The 16,160-nt window shown below is 40.6% G+C and overlaps 1 protein-coding gene across 9 annotated transcripts in view; it reads left to right on the plus strand.

Moving 5' to 3' along the window:
- The window catches only part of ROBO2 (roundabout guidance receptor 2), an 888,662-nt gene that overhangs the window by 806,066 nt on the left and 66,436 nt on the right, over nucleotides 1-16,160 (plus strand). For all 9 annotated transcript variants that reach the window (XM_030204228.1, XM_030204231.1, XM_030204229.1 and 6 more), the window contains one exon: nucleotides 9,283-9,439. In XM_030204228.1, the coding sequence (XP_030060088.1) occupies nucleotides 9,283-9,439 (157 nt within the window). The remainder of the gene's footprint in view (nucleotides 1-9,282; nucleotides 9,440-16,160) is intronic.

A 16,160-nucleotide genomic window follows, 5' to 3' on the forward strand; every position in this document is an offset into this window, starting at 1 on the left:
AACCACCAAAGGCATGGAAAGGTAACCATTACTGCTTAGTAAGTACCTACTCTAATAATCTTATTGGGCAGACTGGATGACCATGTAGGTCTTTATCTGCTGTCATCCACTATGAGGACAATTCTATCAATGGGCACCTACAATTAAGCACTCCCTCATGGTGGGAGCCTATTTTATACAGGAAAGTAGAGAATAGTAGCTTAACCCAGTATATACAGACATCTAACATGTAGATGCTTGGTCTTATGCTAGCCACAGAGCTGTGTAATGTGAGCACCTAAGTGCATAAGGGACTTATGTGATATACAATATTATAAGTTACATTTGTAAGTGGGGGGGGGGGGGGCTGTCTATGTCAAGCTCATACTCTGCCCCTCTGTATGCCTCCCTTCCAAATACACACTATGGGCCACATTCTATATAAGGTGCCTAAAAAAAAAATCCATGTGGTAAACATTTCCGCCTAAGCGTATTCTATAAGTGGCATCTAAATTTAGTTGTGGTATATAGAATACACTTAGTTGACATCACAGCACCTAAAATGAAGTGCATCTATTTACACCAATGAAAATGTGACATAATTCTCTGCACGTAGATTTACACACTGGCCATGTTCTATAGCTATTCATGTAAATTTTGGAATGCCTACGAAATGCCCTTTTCACCGTCTATAACTACACCACTTTTGAACTGCACGCATTAGAATTTAGGTAGAGTACATTACTGAATATGCTTAGCGAGTTGTGCACGTAAGTTCTAATTATTGCCAATTAGTGCTCATTATTGCTTTTTAAGTACAGTTATCAACGTTGATTAGCTTGTTAAGCCAATTAAGTTACATGCGTTGTTATGGAACACACTTATATTTCAGCACAGAATGCTAGGAGCACTATAGGTGGCATACTGGCATATACATGAGTGTCAGGGGCTATGGAATTAATATATCGCCTTTCTATGGTACAACCAAATCAGTTTACATGTACAGTACATTCTCAATTATTTGACCTTCGCTAATCCAACCATCTGGCATATCCAACAGACAACCCCCCCCCCCCCCCCCCCCCCAGTGAAGTCATAGCGTTGCCGCTAAAGACGTGAGCAGGTTCTCTTCCTGTTTTCCGGCTTAACATGCTTCTGGTTAGTGTTAATAAGCAATACTGTATTTTAAATACAGATACTCTATGCCTGTTCCTTATTCATAAAGTATGTTTTCCATGCATTTTTAAGGGGTTACCATTGTTTTCTGTATTATCCAACTTATCCAACTTATCTGACAGTGGCTCGGTCCCATTTACGTCAGATAATCAAAACTGCACTTTATTATATACAGGTACTTTCTCGGTCCCTAGTGGGTTCACAATCTAGTGATGAGAACTATAACATCTAATCATTAATACTATAATAAAATTACTTTTTAAATGTTAAATTCCCAGGTTGGTGTCGAGCTTATTTGGGAAACCTTGGCTATGACTTAACAGCAATTTTCCTATTTGAATGTATTGCCATCACTTCACCACCAGGGGGTTTACAATAACATCTAATAATCCAACATCTTACCCTTCAAAACCAGCCCTGACATTTCACCATTATTCATCCTATGCTATCAGCTTTTATCAAACCAAATACAGGCAACCTGCCTTATAAGTTGCCTGCTGCCAGCTTTTGCCATCAGCTAGTCAGTGTCACCTTTTCCACAGTGAGGTAACATATTACCTAACAATGCTCTCCATCAGTCTAAATATCTGTGGTGACATGAAGTTGTTCAGAAGAAAGAAACTGCATGGTTGTTATATATATGGAAACTCCCATTATTCCTTACTGGCATCATCCAGAGAACCCAGTAATTTTTCAAGCCAGAATGACATGTAACTGCTTATAGGTTGAGATTTGAAGGAGCTTGCAGACCAAAATTCTGTCAGCTGTGAAAATTCCCTCCTGCCCACCCACAAACCCTAACCATTGACCTCAACACAAATGGGAGGGTGGGTGTGACAGTCACAAAGCCTCTCAGGAATGACTTACTGAGGTAACCATCTTATTGACTCACAATACTGCCATATGATTGACTTGGCTATCCGTCATCCCAGTCTGAAGCTCGTAACACTCCCACTTACTTCCCAGTAAGGGTCATCCCCCATTAGCAAACCCCAGTTTAACTCTGAAGCTGATCTTTCATTAGCTTAGTGAAAGAATGACAAAGTTTATTGAATGGAATTGCAGATAATTATTGCCATGAGAAGTTTATTTGTCAGCTACTGTACTACAAGTATGTTTATTGGTAAGGTTCCTGTTTCTGTTTAAACATTCTATCACAAAGCAACTCTCACAATAGTCTTTGTAGCAAAGGTCAAGAGAAAGGGCAACTACCAGCATTGTGTCCTGTATTTTATTTTTAGATACAATATTAATAATAGTTCATCATGTTTAGCCTTCAGTGCTTATCTTCCCTGAAAAAAAAAATTGGTCCATAGGCAACCACAGCAGCAGAGAGAGTCCAACAGAAACATTTATTTATTTATTATCTCATTTATACCCCACATTTCCCCAACTGCGTCAGGCTCAATGTGGCTTACATCGCACCGCAGAGGTGGACACCAATGCAGTAAATTAAGCTAATACAACATTAAATCTACATAAGAAATAATGGAGAGGATGGGGAAGGAACGAAAGGAACAGGGAAACCAGGGAATACCAACATCAACGCCTGCATTCTTTGAATTCCTCCTTTTCTCAGGGTATCCTTGTCCTATTTATTGCCTTGTCATTGCAAAACATGGATTAGAGTTATAAAGGGGTAGTTTCATAAAGAGCCAATTAGGTTGAGGCAGCAAGAATATGCGTAAATGCCAGTATTCTAGTCATTCACATTTATAAGTGAACACATTCACCCATAACTACTACTACTACTACAAACCATTTCTATAGAGGAGGAGATTCTTTATATGGTGCCTAAAAAATTGGTGCTGAAACCAGTGCCAACTAAGAATATTCTATAACTGGCACCTAGAATGTGCTTAGTTGATATTTCATCGCGTATCCATTTACGCCAGTGAAAACCTGGTGTAAATCTTAGCGCATACATTTAGGTGCACTGGGCCATATTCCATAGCAAGGCGCCTAACTTTTTGGAATACCCATGAAACACCCATTTCTCCGCCCATAGCCACACCCCATTTTGCCTCTGCACGTTAGATGTTCGGCACACATCGTTACAGAATGTGCTTAGTGAGTTGTAGGTGCTGTTATCAGCACTCATTAGCTTGTTGAGTCAATTAAGTTACACGCAGTATTGTAGAATCCGTGCCAATTTTGGTGCCTAAATCTAAGCGCACTATCCTGCTTATAATCGAAATAGAAAAACGCATATATTGTGACCCAAATCGGGAGATAGACGTTTATCTCACAAAAACGAATAAAGCGGTATAATCGAAAGCCGAATTTGGACGTTTTCAACTGCACTCCGTCGCGGATGCGGACAAAGTTGATGGGGGCGTGTCGAAGGCGTGGTGAAGGCGGAACTGGGGCGTGGTTATCGGGCGATCAGAGATGGGCGCCTTTCGCCGATAATGGAAAAAAAATATTCGTTTTTAGCGAGAATTTAGGGCACTTTTCCTGGACCCTGTTTTTCCACGAATAAGGCCCCAAAAAGTGCCCTAAATGACCAGATGACCACTGGAGGGAATCGGGGATGACCTCCCCTGACTCCCCCAGTAGTCACAAACCCCCTCCCACCACAAAATATGCTGTTTCACAACTTTTTATTTTCACCCTCAAATGTCATACCCACCTCCCTGGCAACAGTATGCAGGTCCATGGAGCAGTTGTTAGGGGGTGCAGTGGACTTCAGGCAGGTGGACCCAGGCCCATCCCTCCCCTACCTGTTACAATTGTGCTGCTTAATACTTATTAGTCGTCCAACCCTCCCCCAAACCCATTGTACCCACATGTAGGTGCCCCCCTTCACTCCTTAGGGCTATAGTAATGGTGTAGACTTGTGGGCAGTGGGTTTTGAGGGGGATTTGGGGGGCTCAGCACCCAAGGGAAGGGAGCTATACACCTGGGAGCTATTTTCATTTTTTTTTTTTACTTTTTACAAGTGCCCCCTAGGGTGCCCGATTGGTGTCCTGGCATGTCAGGGGGACCAGTGCACTACGAATCCTGGCCCCTCCCACGACCAAATGCCTTGGATTTGTTCGTTTTTGAGCTGGGCGCCTTCGATTTCCATTATCGCTGAAAACCGATACCGCCCAGCTCAAATCCACCCAAATGTGATGCATTTGCCCGGCACAAACCGTATTATTGAAACAAAAGATGGACGCCCATCTTTTTCGAAAATACGGTCTGTTCCGCCCCTTCGCGTACCCGTCCTCGGAGATAGGCGCCCATGGAGATGGGCGTTTGCGTTCGATTATGCCCCTCCACATAGAATCCAGGGGTGAATAGCTAAAACCAGCTGTGCATTATTCTGTAAGTACCTGCCTATTTTTGACAGTGCATACTTTTCAGGTGAGCATTCACATGGGTATACTAAGTGCAGATCTTGGGCAGGGCACATGCCCCTGGATTCTATATCAAGCCAACAACAGCACCCTTATTTTTTCATTTAGTGAAGGGAGCTTTCAATTACTCAATATATATGCTCAGCTTCTCTGTTAATTTATCTCTAATGTGTCCAGGTCTAAATAATCAGACAGTCATAAAAGGATCATCAGATCAACGTTTCCACCTCTTAAATGGCTAATACATTTCTTCATGAGCCAAGCATTTTCATAGAGGGGAACCGTAATCCTCATTAATCCCAATCATATTTTTTATATTTTTATACTTATTTAAGTGCAATTTTAATCTGTCAACTGTCTTCTGGATTCTATGTAGCACAACCAAAATTGCACACGTAAATCCGGGTTATATTCTGGATTTGTGTGCGCAATTTAATTACTTCAGCAGTCAGTCAGTGCTGAGGAGTGGCCTAGTGGTTAGAGCACCGGTCTTGCAATCCAGAGGTGGCCAGTTCAAATCCCGCTGCTGCTCCTTGTGATCTTTGGCAAGTCATTTAACCCTCCATTGCCTCAGGTACAAACTCAACAGAGAAATATCCAATGTATCTGAATGTAACTCACCTTGAGCTACTACTGAAAAAGGTGTGAGCAAAAATCTAAATAAATAAATAATTGGCATTAATTAGAATGTACATGCACAACTTGCTAGGTGTATTTTGTAAGATGGTGCGCATAAATTCTAATGCATGCTGCCAAAGAGGGGCCATGACCATGGGTGGGCCGTGGGCATTCTGAAAATCTATGTGCACGGTTCTAGAATACACCTGCTCTGCGCTTAACTTAGGCACCAGTATTTACACCAGTTTTACCTGGCATAAATGGGCACGCCTTGATTTAGGCGCAGGTATGGCCGCTAGGTGTATTCTATAAACCGCGCCTAAATCTAGGCAGAATATACAGAATACGTCGATTTTTCAAGCACCATTTATAAAATTTAGTCCTTACTGTGTAAATTATAAGGTACTATCATTTATGCTTGTAACTGTTCAACCTGGGTGGCAAGCATTACACCAGCTCTGTGGCTAGTGGAAGCACTTTCGTGTAAAAAAAAGTTACACAGAATACCTTTTTATGCTAGTATTCTATACCAGTGTTTCCCAAGTCCAGTCTTGGAGTACTCCTTGCCAGTCAGGTTTTCAAGATATCCACAATATATATGTATAAACTTGATTTGCATGCACTGCCTCAGTTATATGCAAATCTCTTTCATGCATATTAATTGTGGATATCCTGAAAACCTGACTAGCAAGGGGTACTCTAGGACCTTCCTGATTTTCTCTAATGGTTAATAGCTTTTTAAATATTTTTTATGTCCAGTGATATTTTGTTGGTCAAAGAAAAGAGGTTTGTTCCAAAGCAAAGCTTAATACAAATCGATCAATGAAAAATATCTGAAAATTTTGCTCAGAAAACATTCCAAGATAAAACGGGAATTGAATGTTTCTTTAGAGCAGAATTTTGATATACATATACCTTGGTGTCTCATTAGACACAACAAAGAATCCTGTCAAAAAAAGTGAGGAAATAAGAAAAACCAATAATTAAAAACCTAATTTTCAAACTCTCTAAACCAAACTGTTTTAACATACCATCCTAACAAATCTTGTCTGAGCACTATTGCTTCTTCAGTCTAATCATCAGTCCAATTTTTTCTGTATAGTTAGGCATTAAACATTCATTGTTTTACTATGAAAAAATACTTGTCCATATACCCCCTAATTCTTTAAAAGTTGGTAAAACATTCACTTGTAATTTAATTGAATAACAAGCTACTGTAATTAGCACTGACCATTGGCTTGTTAACCAATTAAGACTAATTAGATTTCATTGAAATATGCACATGTAAATTCCTGCACCTAAATTTTATGTATAAGTTCTAAAAGGGGACACGGACATGGGAGGGTCATAGGCAGAACGGGGGCATTACTATCATTTATGTGCATTGTTATAGAATGAGGGGGGATACATTCCTAATTTAGGTGCATACATTTGCCCATGTTTCAGTTGGTGCAAATAGCTATGCCTAAAGTTAGTTGTGATTCCTCGACAAGTGCTATTCTATAAACTGCACCTAACTTTAAGCACAGCTTATAGAATAGTGCTTTTTTGGCGCTGATTTTTTCCAACACCATATATAGAATTCACCCCATAGGTCTGGATTCAGTGTTAGGCTCCAGAAAGCTCTGTGCTAAACTCGTATTCTATAAAGGGCACTCCCCACCAAGTGCCCTTTATAGAATAGTGCTTAGTACCAATTCCCATGCCTGACTTTAAGTGTGAAGACTTACACCTGCTAAAACCTGGTGTAAATCCTCGTGCCCAACTGATTGGAGTTGGGTACACAAATGACCCTATTCTACAACACTGCCCCAAAATTTTGGGAATGCCTCTCACCCACCCATGCCATTCTCATTGCCACACCCTCTTTTGAGTTGCATTCAAATCAACTTAGGTGCACAATGTTATAGAATAGCGCACAGGCAGATCTATGCACCAATCCTAATTAGTGCCAATTAACATCTATAATTGATTGTTAACAGCTTATCTAATTAATTTGCACACAGATCTGGGATCCACGCCCAAATCTGGGCACAATTTATTTAATCCGTGGGATAATGTCCATAAATAGCATAATAAAATAATTAACAAATTAAACACTTATCTTAGGGGTCCTTTTGGTAAGGTGAATTAATGGATTTAGCATGTGTTAATGATTAGCATGCACTAAATGATAAGCCCATTATATTCCTATGGGTGTCATCATTTAGCACCTGATAATTGATAGCGCACCTTAGTAAAAGAATCCAGTGTCATCCAGGGTGGGGCAGTCCACTCCAGTTGTAAGTCAAAAGGGGTGCTTCACTCCTGCTTCTCCAGTCCCTCTATTTGAGCCGCCGATGCTGCCTCTTCTCTGGCCTATCCCATGCTTTCCTGAAGCCTCCACCCCTGCTGTGCCGCCACTGCTGCCTCTCCTCTGGCTAGTCCTGTACCTTCTTCCAGTCACCACAGCCGCTAGTTTTCCTTCGCAGACTAGCAGCGGTGGTGGCAAACAAATAAAATCAGGAAGATCGAGGGGACTGCATTACCCATGGTTACCAATCCCGCTCCTTTAATGTTACTTCCAGCTCCATTTTGGAGCAGGTTTAGCAGCCACAGGTGGGTAAGGCCCCATGATGTTTTTGACATTTTTTTTAGCTTTTTTTTTTGGTGTTTTTTTGCTTCTAGTTTGGAGCGGGAGTAGGAGCAGCAGCATGGGAGAGGGGTTGGATCAGGTAAAAAGAAGAGAGAGGGGACACTGGATGGAAGGGAGAGAAAGAGGGCAGACAGTAGATGGAAGTAGGGGCAGAGAGAGAAAGAGCATACAGTGGATGAAGAAGGGGCAGAGAGAAAGGACAGACAATGAATGGAAGGGGGAGAGAGAACAGGTGGTGGATGGAAAGAGCAGAGAGAGAGGGCAGCCGGTGGTTGGAAGGGGCAGGGACAGAGAGGTAAGACGCTGGATGGAAGGGAGAGAGAAGGCAGATAGTGGTTGGAAGGGGCAGAGGGAGAGAGAGGTCAGGACAGGATACTGTAATAGCAGTATACTGTTTTGATCTGAGGAAGGAGGTTTTGGCCTCTGAAAGCTAAATGTATTAATCCAATAAAATGGTATCTTATTTTCCATATTTATTTTATTTCTATTTGTTAATTTGTAAAGTGGTGATTGGTGTTTGTTAGTTTTTTCAAATTTTCATCTGCTATCTTCCCCCCCTGTTTACTAAGCTGTGCAGCAATGCCAACACAGCCCATTCAAAGTGAATGATCTGTGTCGGCATTAGTATACCGCAGCCACTAGTGCGATATAGTGAACGGGGGTGGGGGGGTTATATTTTGCACAGTACTAGGGGACATACATCACTATAACTGTTTCTGTGGTGTTGCATTGTTTTCAGAGTCTGGCTTCTTGGGGGTTGAGTTTATTTTTTTGTCTAAATATTCTATAATGGATTAGGGTGTATCTATGTCTGTGAAAAAGACATGGTTTTCTGTTGGCATTGACTGTACGGGATTGACGATCTGTACTATTCTGGCTGGATTAGTTATAAATAGGTGTATTGATGTTCTAGTGATCACTGCAATGTTTTTGATGCTGACTTTTCCTAGGTACACCTTTGTGTGACTCGTAGAAGTTACTGTTTATGGTATGGTAGAATTGCTCTGTAGGTCCTGAGTGACATTTGTTGTGTTTTGTATTGACAGTATGCCTAGTACTGTATTTTGGAGGGGGTGTTAAAAATGATTGGCTCCAGGTGTTACATACCCTACGTATGCTACTAAAAGGATCCCTTAATTTACTTGATGCAATCTTCTGTGGACCACAGATTTCCCATACTGCCAGTTCACACCGCCTGGGCAGTTACTCTGCCATTGTCTCATTTGACAACCAATGAAATAGAAACACATAAATATTCTGAACATACAAACATTGAAATTAGATATATATTGAACAATAACAATGTGAAGGTGAAACAACTTCACTCCCTCCCCTCAAAAAATCCAAGCATGATGATACTTTGGAGAAGTTGGAGAAACGTTACATAAAACTCAGGTGTTTGGTACTCTTTCTGCAGCAAAATGTTCCATTTTTTTGTGAACTTATTCTAATATTGGTTCCAAAATCATTTTGCCAAATGTAATGGTTAGTTGTACTTCATATTCTACTTTTACCTGCATTTGCTTGTAGGTGGAAAAGGTGGTAAAAAGAAGAAAAATAAAAATAACACCAAACCTCAGAAGAATAATGCACCTAACTGGGCAAATGTTCCACTTCCCCCGCCTCCTATTCAGCCACTACCAGGAACAGAACTAGAACATTATGGACTGAACCAACAAGAGTTGGGGTAAGAATGTTTGTTTTACATTTATTTTATTATGATTATTTTATTGTTTTATATGTTGGGTTGGATGCCAATGGTATAGATAGTACTTTACCAATAAGTCAGTATATAAATGTGAAAATAAGGATGCTTAATCCTAATATATGATATGTTACACCAATACGTTGCCTTCTGTGATATAAATGGCTGCATAGATTTAGAACAATATATCAGTAACTTGCTAGTGGATGGTACAGGTTTTCCTTCTAGATGACCCTTTAGAAAAAGAAAGATCTGGCTTTTAGAATTAGAATATTTATTTATACACCGCCTTTATCCAAGGCGAAATCCCATTGACATCCTACTTTAATTTATTCTCCAGTTGCTTTCCAGCTACTATCCAAGACACTGTCACCATTTTATTTATTTATTTATTTATTTATTTATTCCCATTTATTTTCAAAATTTATATCCGACATTATGCATCATTTACACTTTTGCCTAATTCTGTATATGGTGCTCAAAAGTTTGCACAGAAATTTGGGTATGCACCAAATTTTGCATGCAATTTAATTGAATAATAAGCCAAATAGTGTTGATAATTGGGTGCTAATAACAATTATAGGTGCTAATTGGCATTAATTAAAATTTGTGCACATCTTTTTAGGTGCCATGATCTACACATAAATTTTACGCACAGATCCAAGAAGGGGGTGCAACCATGGGAGGGGCATGGGCAGATCGGGGGCATTACTGGGATTTGCACACAGTTTTATAGAAAGTTTTATAGAATAAGAAAGATCCACATGTAATTTAGGCACACAATAATTTGCACCAGGTTTTACTTGGTGTAAATCATTGTACCTAAAATTGGGCACAGATTCCTGTGCCAAATGTGAAGAGTAGCCTAATGGTTAGTGCTACAGCCTGAGAACCAGGTTTGATTCCCATTGCAGCTCCTTGTGACTCTGGGCAAGTCACCTAACCCTCCATTGCCCCATGTATAAAATGAGTACCTGTATAAAACATGTAAACCACTTTGATTGTAAGAACAGAAAAGTGGTATGTCAAATCCAATCCCATTTCCCTTTCCCCTTATTCTATAAATGGTGCCGAACTCTGAGCATCATGTATAGAATATTGCTTAGTGTGAAATTTTATCAGTGCAGATTTATTGTGCCATATATAGAATTGTGGCCATTATATTCAGAACATTTCACAAGGTAATTTCAAACACTTTGAATATAATTTTATAACAGGGAGCTTAGGCAGAGTATGTAGTGCTTTCAATGGAAGGCCTACAAGCCAATAGGTAGCCCCTAGGGACCTTTAGGGTAGCCCCTGTCATTCCCCATCCTGGACACATCTGTGATCCCCTGGACACACCATCAACCCACAAACAATCTCTAAAGTAAGGAGCAATGTCCAATTGCTCCTGCCTCTGGCATTGCCATCCATTTAAAATGGCCTCACCTGACCCGTATCAGTGCATTCCAATAGGATCATTCTGCCAAATAAGATAATGCTTTGAACACACCACTAGGGACTAGTGCCACCATTTTGAAATATGGTGGCACTGGAGGCAGGAACAGTTTGCGATTGCTCTGCTTTTATAGGTGAGTGGTATGCCTTTAATTTCAGTCAGGGAGGTTCTGGTGGAGGAGCCAGGGAGGGAGAAAGAAATGCTGGACCTTGTGGGGGAACGGGTATGAAGAAGAAGAAATGCTAGACCTGTAGAGGAGATGGGGATGGAGAAGGAGACATGCTGGACAAGGTGGAAGAAGAGGAGGAGAAAGAAGAAATGCTGGACCTCGGGGGAGGGGAAAGAAGAAGGATAGATGCTGGACTTGGTGGGTGAGGGGGAGAAGGGAGAGAAAGACTGGTAGTATAAGCCTAGAAAAGGGAGACATTGGAGAGACATAGATTAGTGGGGTTGGTTATCGGTGGCACACACTGGAGTCATGGCTCTCATTCCAGCTCTTTGGATCCAAAGTGTCACCAACTTAAAAGTTAGCAAAGACCACTGCAATAGAGGTACATTTGGTTTATCAGTTTTACAGAAGCAACATATGTTTAAGTTCCTTTATACAATTCCCTCCCCAAAAGCTGCCATACTATGAACTTATGACCTGGATTGTCCATTGTACGTAAGATACTGGGCTTGATAGATCTTTGGTCTGACCCAAGATGGCACATTGTGTGTTCTTATGTGTGTATTTTGTAATATACACACACAAGTGTTCTACGTGTTCTCGCTCCCTGGGAATTTGAAGATGTATATTGCATAGATGTAGGAATTATCCCCAGGATTCTACATATGTCATCCAGATCTTGGCACACTTACAAGATGTGCACCCATCTTAATTGGCTAATGAGTCATTAACAAGCAATAATTGGATAATAACCAATTATTGGCAATAATTAGTAATTGCACATGAATCTGGCTGCATACTATTCTATAACATTGGGTGTCTAAATCCCATTGCGTGACCTAAAAGTATCAATTATAGAATTCCCTCTTATGTCATCCTAGTGCATTCTTTTATGCATATATACACTGCGCCAGTTTAGGGAGGAATTCTATAAATGGTGCTCAAAAATGGGCACTGGAAAAGATCATCCCTAAGTGCTCTTCTATAAAGGGTGTGCACTCTTTATAAAATAGTATTTAGCGCCGATTCCCACACCCAACTCTTGGTGCCAAACTTAAGCCTGCTGAAATCTGGTGTAAATCCAGGTGTCCTAGTTGGGCACAGAGACCCATTATTCTAGAACACTATGAGAAACTTTTTGGAATGCACTTGATCCACTTGTGGTGATCCCATGACCATACCCCATTTTGGGTTATGCACTATGGGATTTAGAAGCCCAGAGTTATAGAATAGTATGCAGCTTGATGCGCTTGCATATTCTAATTGGTGCCAATTAATTTCAATAATGAGTAGAAGTGAACTGATTTTTTACTTTTTCAAAAAGTACAAAGACTAGGGAACACTCAATGAAGTTACATGGAAATACTTTAAAAACAAATAGGAGGATGTATTTTTTTTCTTTTCACTCAACATAGCTAAGCTCTGGAACTCTTTTCCGGAGGATGTAGTAACTGCGTTTTAAAAAAGGTTTGGACAAGTTCCTTGAGGAAAAATCCCTAGTCTGTTATTGAGATGGACATGGGGAAGCCACTGTTTGCCCTGGGATTGGTAGCATGGAGTGTTGCTACTATTTGGGTTTCTGCTGGGTACTAGTGATCTGGATTGCCCACTGTTGGAAACAGGACACTGGGCTAGATGATCCATTGGTCTTGACCCAGTATGGCTATTCTTATGTTGTTAGCATCAATTATTGCTTGTTAATGGCTCGTTAGCCAATTAAATTGTGCGTACATCAAAGAAGTGCACACAAATTTGGGTGTCCAAATCATGACACCATATATAGAATCCAGAGGTTTATGCTGTTCAACACATTTAGGTTGTTTATAAAATTAACTACTACAAGATTAAATAGAATGTTGGCAAATTCATTTTTGGAAATTCGTTCTCTGTTCATATGCATGTATCTCTGAGCCTCTATATTTTCTTAACAATGATCCGTACTTATTAAGCAGAATCTGCATGGTTTCTTTAAAGCACAGTTGTACAGAGAAAAAGTTCTCAGGTTACATTCCTGGTTACTGTAGATCTTATAGCACAACCTTACAGGGTTAAATTGAGAATAGCCCTGACTAATCTCTGAGCATGTCCTCTTGGGCTGATTCCCAATGTCATGCTAAGGATGACTGTCTCCTGTAGAGAATCATCACAGGGCTGTTACTAAAGTGAGACAAGGGATGGTGATGAGATGTTACTTGTTGGCTCTCTTAAAAAAAAAAAGATTATACATCCAAGATAAGTTAGCTTACCTTTAAATCAAACTCTAGTTCAATAAAACAACTTAGGAGTCACATCCTATGTTTTTTCTGTTCGTTTGTACTGTTTTCTTGAAACAATTTGTCCAAACAGTGTTCTTGCTCAGCTGTGTGGTGGGTGGGATTGTCGACACTTGTCTACCTGCCTAGTGCTGCTGTATTTGACAGTTTGAACCATATAGTATCCCGTGGGTTCACCCCAGTTCAAATCACAAGATGGTTGAAGTAGCATCAGATGAGAAGAATGTTGACAGCTTGCAGGAACATTAGTTGCAAGTAATTTCTACGCTGTCATCTGAAATGAAACCACAAACAAGGGACTGTACATGCTTAATGTGTTTAAGATTTTCAGTTGTCAAAGCCTAATTATATAGATGCCAAATATTAAAATGCCTGCAGGCTCGCAAGCTGATTTTCAAAGGGGAACGCCCTTTAACTTTGAGTACTAGGAAGGTAGAAAGAATGCAGTGTAAAGAACATATGGGAATTTCAAACAGGAATTCACCGGGCTTGTCCTAACTGCACCTTCATTGTCTCTTTTCCCCATGGAGCCAGCATATGTGCTCTGCAAACAAAATAAGAGAGTAGGTAATTTTTTAAGTTTCTTCCCCCCCCCCCCCCCCCCAGTGGGTAATCACCTGCTTGTCTGCAGAAATCCCTTTGAAAACTGTCCTCATAACACATTGTTTTATAAAGATGAAAGATAGATAGGGAGAAAGTCCTTCCTGAATAAACTAATCTACATTAGCAGCTAATGTACCAGTTAGCATGTGCTGTTAGCACAGCTGTCACATAATCTGTTAATGTGCTCTATCCCCTTAGTTCTATAAGTTTAGGCCCAAATTCTATATATAGGGGGAGATTCTATTTATGGTGCCTAAAAAAATTGGCAAGGAAACCAAAGCCGACTAAACATATTTTGTAAGCGGTGCCTAGATTTATGCGTGGTATATAGAATAAGCTTGGTTGAGATCTCAGCACCTAAACCTATGCACCTCCTTTTACACCAATTAAAATGTGCCATAAATCCCTGCATATAGATTTAGGTGCACTGAGCCATATTCTATTACTGTGCACGTAAATTTCAGAACGCCCATGAAATGCCCATTTCCCTGCCCATAACCATGCTCCTTTTTGCCTGCGTGCGATAGAAGTTAGGTGCACTGCAATACAGAGTACACTTAGGGCCCCTTGTACAAAGCTGCAGCAAAAAAGGGCCTGGGCTGGCGTCGGCATGTGTTTTTGAAGTGAGGCAATGGATGGTGATGAGATATTACCTGATGTTACCTGCAACAGGTAAAAGGCAGGTCTTTGGTTTTTTCAGGAAATGGCCAAGCAGCAAGTGAAGCACTTGCTGCATGGCCAGTGAAGCACTAGCCACGTAGCCATGAAGTACTGGCCATGCGGCCAGTGAAGCACTAGCCATGCGGCTATTTCAGGAAGGAGCACTTACTGCCACCCATTGAGGTGGCGATAAGGGCTCCCGCGCTAATCTGGTGGTAATTGGGCAGGGCACGGCACTGCCTGATTACTGTCGGGTACACACCAGAACTACAAAAATACAAATATTTTTTTAGCACCAGATATGACACACGCTGGGAGTGAGAACTACCTCTGGGCTGCTGCAGTAGCCCGGCAGTTCTTCCCTTTTAGTGAGCGGTAAGCTCACATTGAGCTTACCGCTGCTTTGTAAAAAGACCCCTTAATGTGTTGTGCACAAAAATTCTAATTGTTGCCAATTAGTTCTCATTATTGCTTGTTAAGAGCTGATATCAACGCTGATTAGCTTCTTACGCCAATTAAGTTGCATGCATTGTTGTAGAATACACTTAGATTTTAGCATGGATCTCTAGGCACACTGTATAGAATAATCAGCATAAAAATAAACACCATTAGCGTGATTCTATAAGGGTATGTGTCCTTTGTAGAATCGCGTTTACCACATAACAGCACCTAAATGTAGAGATCTGGAATTAGGCCTGCTCTGAACAGCCCTAAATGCAGACACCTGAATTGAGGTGTGATTCTAAATTTATGCGCACATATTTTGTAATTCCCCTGGAATATCCCTGACCACACTCCCATATAATTATGTGCGATTCAAAGTTAGGCACAGACTTGATGTCCGTATAACATCATATGCGCAAATCCGATGTGTGCTTAACTCCTTATTAAGCCCAATTAGTGCTAATTGATTGTTACCACCCAATTATTGTTTGGCTCATTATTCAATTGTTACACACATAAATTGGAAGCGCACACAATTTAACATGCATATCTCTAGGCTCCATATATAGAATTTGGGGGTTAATGCCTAAATGTAAGTGTTACTTGCACATTCATTTGATAGAATATGAGCACTAAAATGCCTGTAACATTCACAGGTGTAAGTGCTAGATGTACATTTAGCGATATTTATGAGTATGCAATTCGGAAACACCTGGAAGACTATAAATGGCACCCAAAGTTGGTAACGATCCTGAGATCTGCTCGAAAATAAATTAGATAATGAGCCATTAACAATGACTAATTGGCTATTAACAAGCAATTATTGGCATTAATTGGCACTAATTTGGATTTGCACATGGATCTGGTTCTGGGCGATTCTATACAGATCTGTGCCCGAATCCTCTTGTGCGCCGACTAAAAGGGGACATGGCCATAGGATGGGCATAGGCAAGTCAGGGGTGTGAACAAAAGATGCATGCATTGGTTACAGAATTCCGGGGATCCATGCCCAACTTGAATGCCAGGATTTGAACCAGGTTTCAGTTGGTGTAAATCCTCACATCCAAAGTTGGGCACATGAATCCCCAGTAGGCACTATTCTATAAAGAGCTC

The sequence above is a fragment of the Microcaecilia unicolor genome, chromosome 5, assembly GCF_901765095.1.
Source record: "Microcaecilia unicolor chromosome 5, aMicUni1.1, whole genome shotgun sequence".
Lineage (NCBI taxonomy): Eukaryota > Metazoa > Chordata > Amphibia > Gymnophiona > Siphonopidae > Microcaecilia > Microcaecilia unicolor.